Genomic DNA, 15246 nt, shown 5'->3' with positions numbered 1-15246 from the left:
TGAACAAGGACACACCATAAATTTCACAGCTACTAAGATTCTTGGCTGAGCAATACAAAAATAGCCTGGGAAGCGAGGCCCTTGTCAGTCAACAGAAGTGCTAATATACCACCAGCTTCGCAGGTACTTCTAAGGGAGGCAATGGCTCAGTGGCTAAGACGCTGAGTTGTGGATCAGAAAGGTCGGCAGTTCGGCGGTTTGAGTCCCTAGTGCCGCATAACTGAGAGAGCACCTGTTACTCATCCCATCTTCTGCCAACCTGGCAGTTCGAAAGAATGTAAAAAATGCAAGTAGAAAAATAAGGACCATCTTTGGTGGGAAGGTAACAGCATTCCTGTTACGTGTGCCTTTGGCATACAGTCATACTGGCTCTTTGGCTATGAAATGGAGATCAGCACCACCCCCTAGAGCAGTGATGGAGAACCATTTTTTCCTCGGGTGCCAAAAGAACACGGATGTACACTATTGCGCTTGCGCGAGTGCCCACATCCCCCGTAGGCCCCCTGGGAGCCAGAAATGGACTGTTTCTTAACTTCTGGTGAGCCCAGCGGGCTTGTGTTTCACCCTCCAAAAGCTTCTCTGGAGCTGGAGGAGGGTAAAAATGCCCTCCTCCATCCCCCCGAAGACTCTCTGGAAGCCAAAAACACCCTCCCAGAGCCTCTGTGCGAGTCAAAAATCAGCTGGCAGGCAAACACAGGCACATTGGAGCTGAGCTAGGGCAATGGCTCACGTGTCAGCAGATATGGTTCTGCATGCCACCTGTGGCACCTGTGCCATAGGTTCACCATCACTGCCCTAGAGTCAGGAACGACTAGCACATATGTGCGAGGGGAGCCTTTACCTTTACCTTACCAAGTACTTAGAATCGAAACATTTAAATATGTTAAAGGGTTAAATAAGGTTCAGGACGGAAGTGTTTTTAATAGGAAAGTGAACACAAGAACAAGGGGACACAATCTGAGGTTAGTTGGGGGAAAGATCAAAAGCAACGTGAGGAAATATTATTTCACTGAAAGAGTAGTAGATCCTTGGAACAAACTTCCAGCAGACATGGTTGGTAAATCCACAGTAACTGAATTTAAACATGCCTGGGATAAACATATATCCATCCTAAGATAAAAATACAGGAAATAGTATAAGGGCAGACTAGATCGACCATGAGGTCTTTTTCTGCCGTCAGTCTTCTATGTTTCTATGAGCTGAGGATGTAGCAGCACTAGGAAAGAACCAATGACTTAATAGCCACCCATCAACACTTCAATTAACAACAGAAAGTCACACACAACTAGGCATCACACAAATACTATGCGCAGAACAGTCTAGTAAACAGGTAGAGAGATTTTTCCTGGCGATGGGTTCCAGCATGAGTCCAAAAGTTTGGAAGAATAAATAACAATAGCAACAGCACTTAGACTTATATACCGCTTCACAGTGCTTTTACAGCCCTCTTTCAAGTGGTTTACAGACTCAACATGTTGCCCAAAAAAATCTGAGTCCCCATTTTACCCACCTCGGAAGGATGGAAGGCTGAGTTAACTTTGAGCCTGGTGAGAGTTGAACTGCCAAATTGCTAAATCTTTGGTCCCGGACTAACTGAGACTGGATTTGTATTTGTATTTATTAGATTTGTATGTGTATACAAATCTCTCTCCGCAGACTCGGGGCGGCTAATAACAGTAAAAAGACAACGTAAACAAATCTAATATTAAAAAATCTAAAAATCCCAATTTAAGAGATCAGTCATACATACAGTCATACCATACATACATTTTATAAGCCTAGGGGGAAGGGAATATTTCAATTCCCCCATGCCTGACGACAGAGGTGGGTTTTTAAGAGTTTACGAAAGGCAAGGAGGGTGGGGGCAACTCTGATATCTGGGGGGAGTTGGTTCCATAGGGTCGGGGCCGCCACAGAGAAGTCTCTTCCCCTGGGTCCCGCCAAATGACATTGTTTAGTCGACGGGACCCGGAGAAGGCCAACTATGTGGGACCTAACTGGTCGCTGGGATTTGTGCGGCAGAAGGCGGTCCCGGAGATATTCTGGTCCGATGCCATGAATGGCTTTATAGGTCATAACCAACACTTTGAATTGTGACCGGAAACCGATCGGCAACCAGTGCAGACTGCGGAATGTTGGAGTAACATGGGCATATTTAGGGAAGCCCATGATAGCTCTCGCAGCTGCATTCTGCACGATCTGGAGTTTCCGAACACTTTTAAAAGGTAGCCCCATGGAGAGAGCGTTACAGTAGTCGAGCCTCAAGGTGATGAGGGCATGAGTGACTGTGAGCAGTGACTCCTGGTCCAAATAGGGCCGCAACTGGTGCACCAGGCGAACCTGGGCAAACGTCCCCCTTGCCACAGCTGAAAGATGTTTCTCTAATGTGAGCTGTGGATCGAGGAGGACGCCCAAGTTGCGGACCCTCTCCGAGGGGGTCATTGATTCCTCGCCCTGGGTAATGGACGGACAGATGGAATTGTCCTTGGGAGGCAAAACCCACAGCCACTCTATCTTATCAGGGTTGAGTTTGAGTCTGTTGACAGCTATCCAGACCCCAACAACCTCCAGACACCAGCACATCACTTCCACTGCTTCACTGACTGGACAAGGGGTGGAGATGTAAAGCTGGGTATCATCTGCATACTGATGATACCTCACCCCATGCCCTTGGATTGTGCATGATGTCTGGTCTCCAAGATTAACTTGGGAATCTTGGAAAGCTAACTATTAGAAATAGAATGCCACGATGCTTCAGAGGAAGAACAATACAGCTCAAAATATACTGCTCAAAAAAATAAAGGGAACACTCAAATAACACATCCTAGATCTGAATGAATGAAATGTTCTCATTGAATACTTTGCTCTGTACAAAGTTGAATGTGCACAACAGCATGTGAAATTGAAAGTCAATCAGTGTTGCTGCCTAAGTGGACAGTTTGGTTTCACAGAAGTTTGATTTACTTGGAGTTATATTGTGTTGTTTTAAGTGTTCCCTTTATTTTTTGAGCAGTGTATATTTGTCCCTCCATGCTATCTATTTGGTATTTTGTCACCTTCAAAGACTAGGGCCAAGAAAGAATGACAATTATTTCTCCCTTGCTGGCACTCCAAAAAAAGTTTTTCAGAAGTAATGCCAGGAAAATTTCACTAGTGCATAAGTCACCATATTCAGCCATCTGACTCATTGTGAACAAACAGTATTGTGTTGTTGGAATAATGGAACATCCATGCCTGCACGTGATGTCCAGATTTAGCCATGGATTATACTCAAATACATGCTGTGAACATTGACTTTGTGCTATGATTAGAAGAGGAAAAAAATAACAGAGGGAGACTTTTTCTCCCTCTGGTAGCTCCCATATCCTGCTATCTCAGGTTGCTTTTCACAAAGGAGGTTTACAATTGCAAGATTTCGGTCCTGTGGGGTTGAAATTGCTGCTTAAATCGAACCAGCTATGTTAAATCCCAAGGGAGGCTTCATCATCACTCCCTTCGAAGTGGCTCTTCGTCATTCTTCCAGCTTTTGTTCTTCACACACAACAAGAATAATAATAATAATAAAAACCCACCAGTATAATTCAGATGTATTGCAGATACTTGTTTTTTATTTATATCCATTCCTGATACAGATACACACAGAGAAGAATATTTATTTATTCAGAAACTGTTCTTGCTATGTTCCCAGGAGGAAAATAACAGTATTATGTTGAAACCATTTTCCTGGGGAAAATAATAGACACAACCAAGGCTGCATGTAGTTGAGATACTTTGTCATTCAGATTTTTTTTTCTGAAAATAGTGACAGGGCCAAGAATGTAGTTTATGGCCTGGAACCCAAACATTTTGGATGGTATATTCGTGTGCATACAGAAATGCATGCAAAGCCTTTATTCTTGTTCCCTTTTGGCATCAGTAGCATAATGAAGAGTGCAGAAAGCATTTAAAAAAATTGTCAAAGTAATTAAAGGCATTAGATCGTGATAAGAAAAGAAAATATAGCCAAAACTAATTCACATCAGAACTTTTCCTTATTTTTCTCTTCTTACAAACCATCCTTGCTTACATCATAGAAACATAGAAGACTGATGGCAGAAAAAGACCTCATGGTCCATCTAGTCTGCCCTTATACTATTTCCTGTATTTTATCTAGGATGGATATATGTTTATCCCAGGCATGTTTAAATTCAGTTACTGTGGATTTACCAACCACGTCTGCTGGAAGTTTGTTCCAAGGATCTACTACTCTTTCAGTAAAATAATATTTTCTCATGTTGCTTTTGATCTTTCCCACAACTATGGTGTTGTTTGGTTAAAAAAAATGACATGTTTTATTTAGCATGTTGCAGACTTCTAACATGGTGTAGATACAAGGGTTCTCAAACTGGGCAACGTTAAGACTTGTGGACTTCAACTCTCAGAATTCAAGTCTTAAAGTTGCCAGGTTTGAAGACCTCTGGGGTAGAACATGAAAAATAGGATGTAGACCTGTTAATGTGACTTAGTCATATACATGCTCCATGAAACTTTCCATCCTGATGATAAAGATAATTCCCATCAGTTTTGGCATATTATGGCTAATAAGCCAGAAGTCCAACCAAAACCTAATTTTACCTAAAGCAGGTTCAGTGCAATCTAAAATCCATTTCTAGGGACTGTTGTACATACTCCGGATCAGTTGGAGGATGATGAAGATATTGAGGACTCGGATTCAGATAGTGTTTATGAAGTAGTGGGGGGCCCAGGGTTACAGGTAGTAGAACAGGTGGGAGGCCAGCCACAGGATGGGGCTATGAGTTCAGGATCTAGTGAGGGAGAATCAGATGCTCGCTGGGTTAATCCTAAATTCAGAAGGATTCAGAAATGTAGACAGCAAAGGTCTGGAAAAAGATATTAAGGAGAGGAATGGGTTAAATATTGTAGTGAGGTAATTGGAACATCAGGGGGCTAGTGGAGAAGAAGGGTGGAGTTTCAACATTGCTGAAACGAAATATGGAGGGGCTTTTGCCACGCTAAGTAAGCCAAAGTATTTTGTATTGTATTGAGTCATTGCTGCTGTCTTTTTTAAAGCTATGTAGTTAGGAAATAAATCTTGTCTAAGTGAAGCAGGAAAAGGAATGTGAGAAATGAGGCTAGAAGAGAGATAACTGACCGATTGATGTCTGAAATGTGTTGAAGTACAGGAGAGAAATAAACGGAGTTGCTTTATTCATGAAATGATGCATTTAATGAGAGTTATTTGTAATTACTAAACTTCTTCTAGAAACCAGAACAGGGACCACCTTGGAAATTCTGTCCCATTTATGTCCCAGGTTGAAAGGATTAGCCAGTGACTTCACCATTGCTTGGGGGATGACTAGGTGTGTTCCTTTTATGTCCCTGTTAATGTGCTCACTGAAGTGGTACCTATCTTTCTACTTGCACAGTTTCAAACTGGGCAGGAGGTAGAGCAAATGATGAGAGCTCACCCTGTTACCCAGGAGCTCTTGGATCTCGAACTCAGGCTTGCAAATTGTCAACCCAGTGTTCTAACTATGTGAGCCACTGTGTTCCCACCTTCAAATTAATGATTGATAGCTGTCTTCAAGAATTAGGTGGTATATACAATGCTTGATGCACATTTAGGGTGATAAGTTGTTTACATGTAGCAAACACAATTATTTTCTTTCTTTCTTTCTTTCTTTCTTTCTTTCTTTCTTTCTTTCTTTCTTTCTTTCTTACTTACTTACTTACCTACCTACCTACCTACCTACCTACCTACCTACTTACTTACTTACTTACTTACTTACTTACTTACTTATTAGATTTGTATGCCGCCCCTCTCCATAGACTCGGGGCGGCTAGCAACAGTAAAAGGACAATATGAACAAATCTAATATTAAAATGCTATACATGCTATACTGTACAAATAATAACATGTGTAATAAAATATTGTCCTTCTCTATAGGGTCATCCTGGAATACCTGGCTTCATGGGTCCCCCTGGAAATCCAGGCCCAGCTGTAAGATTTTGCTTTGCATGTTAATTTTTAATCTTTATCTACTAGAATGTAAGGCAAGTTGTTGTAGATCTATTTGAGATGACGGTGATATGGTTTGTTTATTTATTTATTAGATTTGTATGCTGCCCCTCTCCAAAGACGCGGGGCGGCTCACAGCATCAGAACAATACAGATCCAATAGTTAAAAACAATTTTAAACCCTTCATGTAAAAAACAATCATACGTCTCATACAAACCATATGTAAAGTGGGAACGGCCCAGGGGAATCAATTTCCCGATGCCTGACGGCAGAGGTGGGGAGTTTGCGAAAGGCAAGGAGGAGGATGATTCAATCATTTTGATTATAATTAATTGTTGAGGATAATTCAATGACATTGTTGAAGTTATTGAGGATGATTTGATTATTGATGATGATTTCAATAATAATTTGGATGATGATGTTCTATTCAATGAATTGGATGATATTGTTGTTAATGATGATTCAATAATTCGATATTTTCCCCAGTACTCGATTGTAGGAGTCATAAAGACTCCTATAGTCCAGATCTCAGAGCTGTAGCAAATAAGGTACCTCGATAGATGGATTGATCTTTATAGGTGCTGGTCATTTATTAAAATCTATTCATCTATCATTGTACAATATTTGCTTCAGCAAATACAGACAGTTTCATCACTAATGTGTAAAAGATATCTTCAAGCCATATGATAACGAAGATTTTTCAGAGATACTACATCCACTATCAATTATTATGTGTGTGATAATTGAGTAGGGTGGGATATGATGGTAAATGAAAACTTCAAGGCCCTCGTGTCTAGAATTGCTACATAAATATTTTTTTTCACATTGTTGTTTAGGGACCAGATGGCTCCCCAGGACCTATAGGCTCTCCAGGACCTCCAGGAGAAATGGTAAGTTGTTTTTCATAGAATCATAATTTATTTTATTTATTTATTTTGTCCAATACACAATGAGAGTTTTAGTGGGTATATATCTATATACACATAGTAAAATACATGATGAAGGTTATAGAGGAGATACTCATAGTAAAATATATCTAAGAAAGAATAGAAAAGAAGGTATAGTAATAGAACATATCAATGAAAGAATAGAAGAAGAGATATAGGAATAGAAGAAAGGTACAGGAGATATAGGAGAGCAATAGGACAGGGGATGGAAGGCACTCTAGTGCACTTGTACTCGCCCCTTACTGACCTCTTAGGAATCTGGATAGGTCAACCGTAGATAATCTAAAGGTAAAGTGTTGGGGGTTTGGGGATGACACTACGGAGTCCGGTAATGAGTTCCACGCTTCGACAACTTTGTTACTGAAGACATATTTTTTACAGTCAAGTTTGGAGCGGTTAATATTAAGTTTAAATCTGTTGTCTGCTCTTGTGTTGTTGTGGTTGAAGCTGAAGTAGTCGCCGACAGGCAGGACGTTGCAGCATATGATCTTGTGGGTAATACTTAGATCTTGTTTAAGGCGTCTTAGTTCTAAGCTTTCTAGGCCCAGGATTGAAAGTCTAGTCTCATAGGGTATTCTGTTTCGAGTGGAGGAGTGAAGGACTCTTCTGGTGAAGTATCTTTGGACATTTTCAAGGGTGTTAATGTCTGAGATGCGGTATGGTTTCCAAACAGATGAGCTGTATTCGAGGATGGGTCTGGCAAAAGTTTTGTAAGCTCTGGTAAGTAGTGTGAGACTGCCAGAGCAGAAGCTACGTAGGGTTAGGTTTGCAACTCTTGAAGCCTTCTTGGCTATATTGTTGCAGTGGGCTTTGGCACTTAAATCTTTTGTTATTAGTATACCAATGTCTTTAACCGAGTGGGGATTATCTGTGATAATTTGATTATTCAGTTCGTATTTGGAGTTCAGATTCTTCTTCCCAATGTGTAGGACAGAGCATTTGCTAGTTGAGATTTGGAGTTGCCATGTGTTAATATTGGAGAATCCCCACAAAAGGGATTTTGGAACACTTTTTGAACACTAAAAAAGATTTGAGATAGTAGATTCTAGGAGCGATTGAGTTTCTCAATTATCCAGGTCAGGGTTGATTCCAAAAGTCAATTGGACGTCCTTGGGTTCTAATCCAAGAAGCTTCTTCAATTCATCTTCATTTAGAAAGAGCTGCAGTGGCACAGTGGTTAGAATGCAGTATTGCAGGCTAATGCTGCTGACTGCCAGCTGTTCAATTCTCACCGATGCAGCCTTCCATCCATCTGAAGTTGGTAAAATGAGTACCCAGACTGTTGGGGGCAGGACACTGACATTTTAAACCACTTAAAGAGGGCTATAAAGCACTATGAAGCTACTTGCCATGGTTCCGAGCAATGCTCCCAACCAATTTAAGACTCTGGGGTCTTGGCTTCCTCAAAAATCTGGTTTATTGGGTACCAGGTTCGCCTGGTGCACCAGTTGCGGCCCTATTTGGACAGGGAGTCATTGCTCACAGTCGCTCATGCCCTCATCACCTTGAGGTTAGATTACTGCAACGCTCTCTACATGGGGCTACCATTGAAAAGTGTTCGGAAACTCCAGATCATGCAGAACGCAGCCGCGAGAGCCATAGTTGGGCTTCCAAGATTCTCCCACGTTTCCTCAAAACTCCGTGGCTTGCATTGGCTGCCGATCAGTTTCCGGTCACAATTCAAAGTGTTGGTCATAACCTTTATAGCCCTACATGGCATTGGACCAGATTACCTCCGGAACCGCCTGCTAGTGCACGAATCCCAGCGACCGATAAGGTCCCACAGAGTTGGCCTTCTCCAGGTCCCGTCGACTAAACAATGTCGTTTGGTGGGCCCCAGGGGAAGAGCCTTCTCTGTGGCGGCCCCGGCCCTCTGGAACCAACTCCCCCCAGAGATTAGAATTGCCCCCACCCTCCCTGTCTTTCGTAAACTACTCAAGACTCATTTATACCGCCAGGCATGCGGGAGTTGAGATATTCCTTCCCCTAGGCCATTACAACTTATTTATGGTATGTTTGTCTATATGTTTGGTTTTATAATAAGGGTTTCTAGTTGTTTTATTATTGGATTGTCACATGCTGTTTTTATTATTGTTGTTAGCCGCCCTGAGTCTACGGAGAGGGGCGGCATACAAATCCAATAAATTATTATTATTATTATTATTATTATTATTATTATTATTATTACATCATATCGGCATGGTCAAAGGTGAAACCGACACTGAATAATTTTACGGGATAGATACTGTCCACTCCCTTTGTGTCACAGGTCACATTAGCCAACCAAGCAGGTGGTGAACTTCTCAGCAGTCCCTCCTGCAATTGCTAGGGCATGATGATCTGAACTTGGTTCTCGGGAGCCTTATCATTGTTAGATCTGGCACATTGGAAGAAAACATTCTACATTCCATAAATCCCTCTCCTCCCCATAAGTATAGCAACTAGGAAACGAAGCAAGAAAATATGACTTTAGCTATAGTCATTTTGAGAGATGACACTATATATAAGTGCTATGATAGTCATGGTGTGCAGTGGTTAGAATGCAATACTGCAGTCTACTTCTGCTGAACACCAGCTGCCAGCAATTTGGCAGATCAAATCTCACCAGGCTCTAGGTTAACTCAGCTTTCCATCCTAAAAATGAAGTAAAATGAAGACCCATATTGTTGGAGCAAGAAGCTGTCTCTGTAAATTGCTTAGAGAGGGCTATAAAGCATTATGAAGCAATAGAATAGAATAGAATAGAATTTTTATTGACCAAGTGTGATTGGACACACAAGAAATTTGTCTTGGTGCATATGTTCTCAGCGTACATAAAATAAAATATACATTTGTCAAGAATCATGTGGTACGACACTTAATGATTGTCATAGGGATCAAATAAGCAATGAAGAAGCAATATTAATAAAAATCTTAGGATATAAGCAACAAGTTACAGTCATACAGTCAACATGGGAGGAAATGGGTGAAAGGAATGATGAGAAAAACTAGTAGAATAGAAGTGCAGATTTAGTAGAAAGTCTGACAGTGTTGAGGGAATTATTTGTCTAGTAGAGTGATGGCGTTTGGAAAAAAACTGTTCTTGTGTCTAGTTGTCTTGGTGTGCAGCGCTCTGTAGCGAAGTTTTGAGGGTAGGAGTTGAAACAGTTTGTGTCCAGGATGTGAGGGGTCAGTAAATATTTTCCCCGCCCTCTTTTTGACTCATGCAGTATTCAGGTCCTCAATGGAAGGCAGGTTGGCATATAAGTGTAAGTGCTATATAGTGTGATTGCTATTGCTATTTTCAAAGTTTAAAAAATCAAGAAAGTCTAGTTGATTTTTGGGGGGAAAGCACCTTTGGGATTTCTATGAATGAATGGGTTCCATGAAGGGGGAAATCTAAAAACTGTTCAGCTTTCACTGACTCCTAGACTTTTGCCTTAATTCTCTGAATTGATCTTGTCGGTAAATTTGAAAAAAAAATGGGAGAAGGGTGGATGCAGGAGGCATATATCTTTCAGAAAGCTACTGTAGTTCTTCACATCTGGGGGGAGAGACAGGGCCTGGTATAATAACTATAGAGCAAGGACTTTGACCGCAAGTTTTCCTAATGCAAACACCCTAAAAGACTCTAACACAGTATCATCTTTCATAGGGAAAAGAAGGTCCCCCAGGACCTCAGGGACCCCCAGGATTACCTGGACTTATGGTGAGTATGAAAAATATTTGTAACTATTGCTGCAAGATACTTGGAAGGGCAAGAACCTGCTCCTGGAGAGCATGGTATCAAGGCTGCAGAAAGGAAAGATGATTCCTGGAATCAGGAGCTAAGATGGAACAAACATTTCCAGCACTGGAAAATAACCTTGCTAAACAGCTCTGGAAGAACCCTATTGTTGGAAGAAATATCCAGGTCCAGTTCCAATCTGGGAGAAAGGCACTGGAGACGAAATGGAGGCTAGAGGCTCATTGGAAAGATAGAAACATAGAAACATAGAAGACTGACGGCAGAAAAAGACCTCATGGTCCATCTAGTCTGCCCTTATACTATTTCCTGTATTTTATCTTACAATGGATATATATTTATCCCAGGCATGTTTAAATTCAGTTACTGTGGATTTATCTACCATGTCTGCTGGAAGTTTGTTCCAAGCATCTACTACTCTTTCAGTAAAATAATATTTTCTCATGTTGTTTTGATCTTTCCCCCAACTAACTTCAGATTGTGTCCCCTTGTTCTTGTGTTCACTTTCCTATTAAAAAGATGGTTTGATGATGAAGCAAAACCACATGAGTTTGTGGCTCTTGGCAGCTGACCACATGAAGTTGAGAGGGGATGCTTTTATATCTTCTCTTGGGCTTTCCACTTGAACGTCCTGTTTCTATGTGAGAACATATATGCTATTGGCTGTTGTAGGACTCATAGCTGGCTCTGTAGATTGTCAGAGCTCCCAGGTTTGGTTGACGCTTCTGAAGGTGATGCAATGTCCTTAGGAGATTGTGCACTGTGTCTTAGTGGATTAATCCTATTATGTCCTGAAGGATCATGTCCCTTCACTCTGGAGCTGAAGGTCTTTTGTTTTGTAAATAGGTTTTTATTTATTTATTTATTATTAGAGTTGAAAGGGACCTTACAGGTCATCAAGTTCAACCCCTTGCCTGAGCAGGAAATCCTACATCACCCCAGCCAAATGGCAGTCCAATCTCCTCTTGAAAGTGTCCAAAATTGGGGAGTCCACAACCTCCACTGGCAGGCCGTTCCACTGGTTGATCGCTCTCACTGTCAGGAAATTCTTTCTTATCTCCAGGTTGAATCTTTCCTTGGTCAGTTTCCAACCGTTGTTCCTCGTCCGGCCCTCTGGTGCCCTGGAAAACAGTGTGTCCCCCTCCTTTCTGGGGCAATCCCTCAAGTACCTGTATACAGCTATCATGTCCCCCCTAGCTCTTCTTTTTACCAGACTATCCATGCCCAGTTCCAGCAACCTTTCCTCATATGGCCTGGTCTCTAGTCCCTTTATCATTTTAGTTGCTCTTTTCTACACCCTCTCTAGAGTCTCTATATCTTTTTTGAAGTGTGGTGACCAGAACTGGATGCAATACTCCAGGTGCGGTCTGACCAGGGCCTTATAGAGTGGTATTATTACCTCTCTGGTCTTGGAGTGTATCCCCCTGTTCATGCAGCTTAGGATTGTGTTGGCTTTTTTAGCCACTGCTGCACATTGCTGGCCCATGTTTAGCTGCTTATCCACTAAGACTCCAAGATCCCTTTCACAGTCACTCATGGTGAGTGTGGTTTCGCCTAATTTGTATTCATGTTTTGGGGTTTTTTTGCCTAGGTGCAGTCTTTCTCAATGGGCACAAAATATTTGCTTGGGGGCAGGGAGCTGGGGCTCTGAGTCTCTGTCTCTCTTAAAGGATTTATTTTTTTCTTTTATGGGAAATGTATAATCCTGCCTTTTTTAATATTTCCCAAAATATTTCATTCTTCTAGGAAGGGGATGGGTGCTAGCTTTCTACACTACAAAACTGCCTTGAAGTGTTTTGTGGCCCGAGAATGATCCAATAAATTAATCAACTGAGTTTTTAGAGCTCCCTAAGGTCAAGGACATATAGGGGGATGCCCTATTTTCAGATTAGTGGTGTCCTGCCTTGTATGAAATGGCTCCAGATTATATTCACTATGGAACCAGGACCTCAACTATATTATCATCTTTAGACATCTAATGAAAAAAGATGTGAATTAATACTAAAGTACTGTAGGTGTGTGATGACTCAGCCAACCTCAATCTCCACCCACTCTAAATTAATCCCTTCTGCACTCATGAATCTAGCTGTGGCTCTGGATCTTGACTAATAATGATGGATTTCCTAATTATGCACCTTGTGGTGAAAGATAATACAGCTATGAAGCATGGGGGTGGTTTGAATTTTAGTACAGGGCTAGAAGCAAAACCCCAGAGGCTGAGTTAAGCACAATGTAGAATCATAACTGGAAGAGTATATACATCCTCTCAAGCAGAATATTGATTTTTGCCAGGTGTATGAATGTGTAAAGCTATGTTAGCCTGGGGCAAAAATCACAAGATAGTGTCTCACTTATTTTGGCCCTGTCGTGTGGGGGAATTCACTGGAGAAAGCAATTGTTTTTGGAGGAGTTAGTGGTAGAAGGAAACCAGTGAAGGACTGCAATTTTTTTTTACTACCACACTGTGGGCATGGCTTATTTTGTGGGTGTGGCTTGCTGATCATGTGACCAAATGGGAGTGTCTTGGTGATCATGTGAGTGGGGGTGGTTTAAAGGTCATGTGACTGGCTTAAAGGTGGCCAACTTGACGTCACTTACATCAAGGGTTTGGGTTAGGGTTAGGGTGCCTGCCCTCTCCTTGCCTCAAAGAGATACAATTTCCCTGTGAACATCCAAAATACATTATTTAATTCTATGTATATAGGCCATATGTGTACATACATATTACACACAGGCACACAAAAATAGACATTATCTTCTATGTAAACTGTATGTGTTTGTACACAAACACATGCACACACAGCTCTTTGAAAATTATACACATTCTACCTCATTTACTGCAATAGGAAAAACATACCCAGAATATCTCCGGGACTGCCTTCTGCCGCACGAATCCCAGCGACCGGTTAGGTCCCACAGAGTTGGCCTTCTTCGGGTCCCGTCGACTAACCAATGTTGTCTGGCGGGACCCAGGGGAAGAGCCTTCTCTGTGGTGGCTCCGACCCTCTGGAACCAGCTCCCCCCTGAGATTAGGATTGCCCCCACCCTCCTTGCCTTTCGTAAATTCCTTAAAACCCACCTCTGCCGTCAGGCATGGGGGAATTGAAACATCTCCCCCTTGCCCATGTTGTTTTGGTGTTTGATTGATTGTGTACTTGTTTTTTATATATATTGGGATTTCTTTTAGGAATTCTTTAACCTAAAACTGTAATTAGATTGGTAAATATTAGATTTGTCACTATGTACTGTTTTTGCCATTGTTGTGAGCCGCCCCGAGTCTGTGGAGAGGGGCGGCATATAAATCCAATAAATCTAATCTAATCTAATCTAATCTAATACCCAGAGGGAAAAGAAAGGGAAAAAAATCATTTTTTTTCCTACCGGTTCTGTGTACCTGACCAAAATCTTTCTGCCGGTTCTGCATACCTGACCATACCTGTAGGAGCCCTGAAGGTAACTGGGCTGCCAAAGAACACGGTAGCTGGACACCATCAAAAGTGACACCAGCCAGAGTATAGAGCAACTCAAAGAAATTGTGCAAGATCAAAATGTGTTGAGAGACTGGTAGCCCATAGAATCACCAAGAGTCAGACCCTTGATGGAGGGATTTGATGAAGAAATGTTCTCTGTTGTTACTGTGATGCCCATCTGCTCCTTGAAACAGGTGCCCTGTTGTATGGCTGATGTTGTCCACCACCGAAGGGATCGACGAACCTTGGAGGGAAGTAATACCAGTCTGTTGGAATGACTGGTTCTTTCCTTCTGAAAGGGCAGAAGGAACCACTGCAGCTGACGGGCGTGGAGTCTTGCCCATGGTACTACATCGATACAGGACACAAATATCCCCAGGAGTCGGGATAGTAGGGATAGCTGTACCTTGTGGTTGTGTCGTATTGATTCCACCGTCTCCAGCAGAGAGGACTGGCGGTCCGGAGATAGGAAGACCTTGCAGCTGGTCGTATCTACGATGGTGCCCAGGTGTTGGAGGGATCTCGTGGGTATTAGATGGCTCTTGGGGACATTTATTGAAAACCCATGAGCCTGCAAGGATTGAATGGTGTGCCTGAGGTCTACCTCTGCTTGGCTGGGGGACCTGGCGAGGATGATGATGTCGTCTAGATATGCCTGTAGTCTTATCGACTGGAGGCGTAACTTTGCCATTACGACATCTAACAGCTTGGTGAAGGCCCTTGGTGCGGAAGATAGTCCGAAGGGCATGGCTCGATATTGGTAATGCCGCCCCTCCAGGTAGAAACGTAGGTACCTCCTGTGAGCTGGATGTATGGGTACATGCAGGTAAGCCTCCTGTAGATCTATGGAGGTCAGGAGATCGTGTTGCCGGATGCAGGCTAGGATGGACTTGAGCGACTGCATCTTGAACCTGCGGTATCTTATGTACACATTTAGCTGTTTGAGGTTCAGTATTAGCCTGTGACCCCCTGAGGCCTTGGGAACTAGGAAGATAAGTGAATAGAACCCTTGACCTTCCTGGTCTAGGGGCACCGGTTCGATGGCTGCAATGTCCAACAGATGTTGCACTTCTTGTCTCAGAAGG

General features: G+C 42.3%; 1 protein-coding gene across 1 annotated transcript in view; it reads left to right on the top strand.

The window, feature by feature from the left end:
- Positions 1–15246, top strand: part of COL22A1 (collagen type XXII alpha 1 chain) — a 208921-nt gene that overhangs the window by 160511 nt on the left and 33164 nt on the right. Inside the window, exons 47-49 of the mRNA XM_070748335.1 lie at positions 5948–6001; positions 6857–6910; positions 10602–10655. Coding sequence (XP_070604436.1) covers positions 5948–6001; positions 6857–6910; positions 10602–10655 — 162 coding nt within the window. The remainder of the gene's footprint in view (positions 1–5947; positions 6002–6856; positions 6911–10601; positions 10656–15246) is intronic.

Source organism: Erythrolamprus reginae, chromosome 3 (genome assembly GCF_031021105.1).
Source record: "Erythrolamprus reginae isolate rEryReg1 chromosome 3, rEryReg1.hap1, whole genome shotgun sequence".
Taxonomy (NCBI): domain Eukaryota; kingdom Metazoa; phylum Chordata; class Lepidosauria; order Squamata; family Dipsadidae; genus Erythrolamprus; species Erythrolamprus reginae.
Note: the sequence above shows the minus strand (reverse complement) of the source record. Positions and strands in the feature narration are given on the sequence as shown.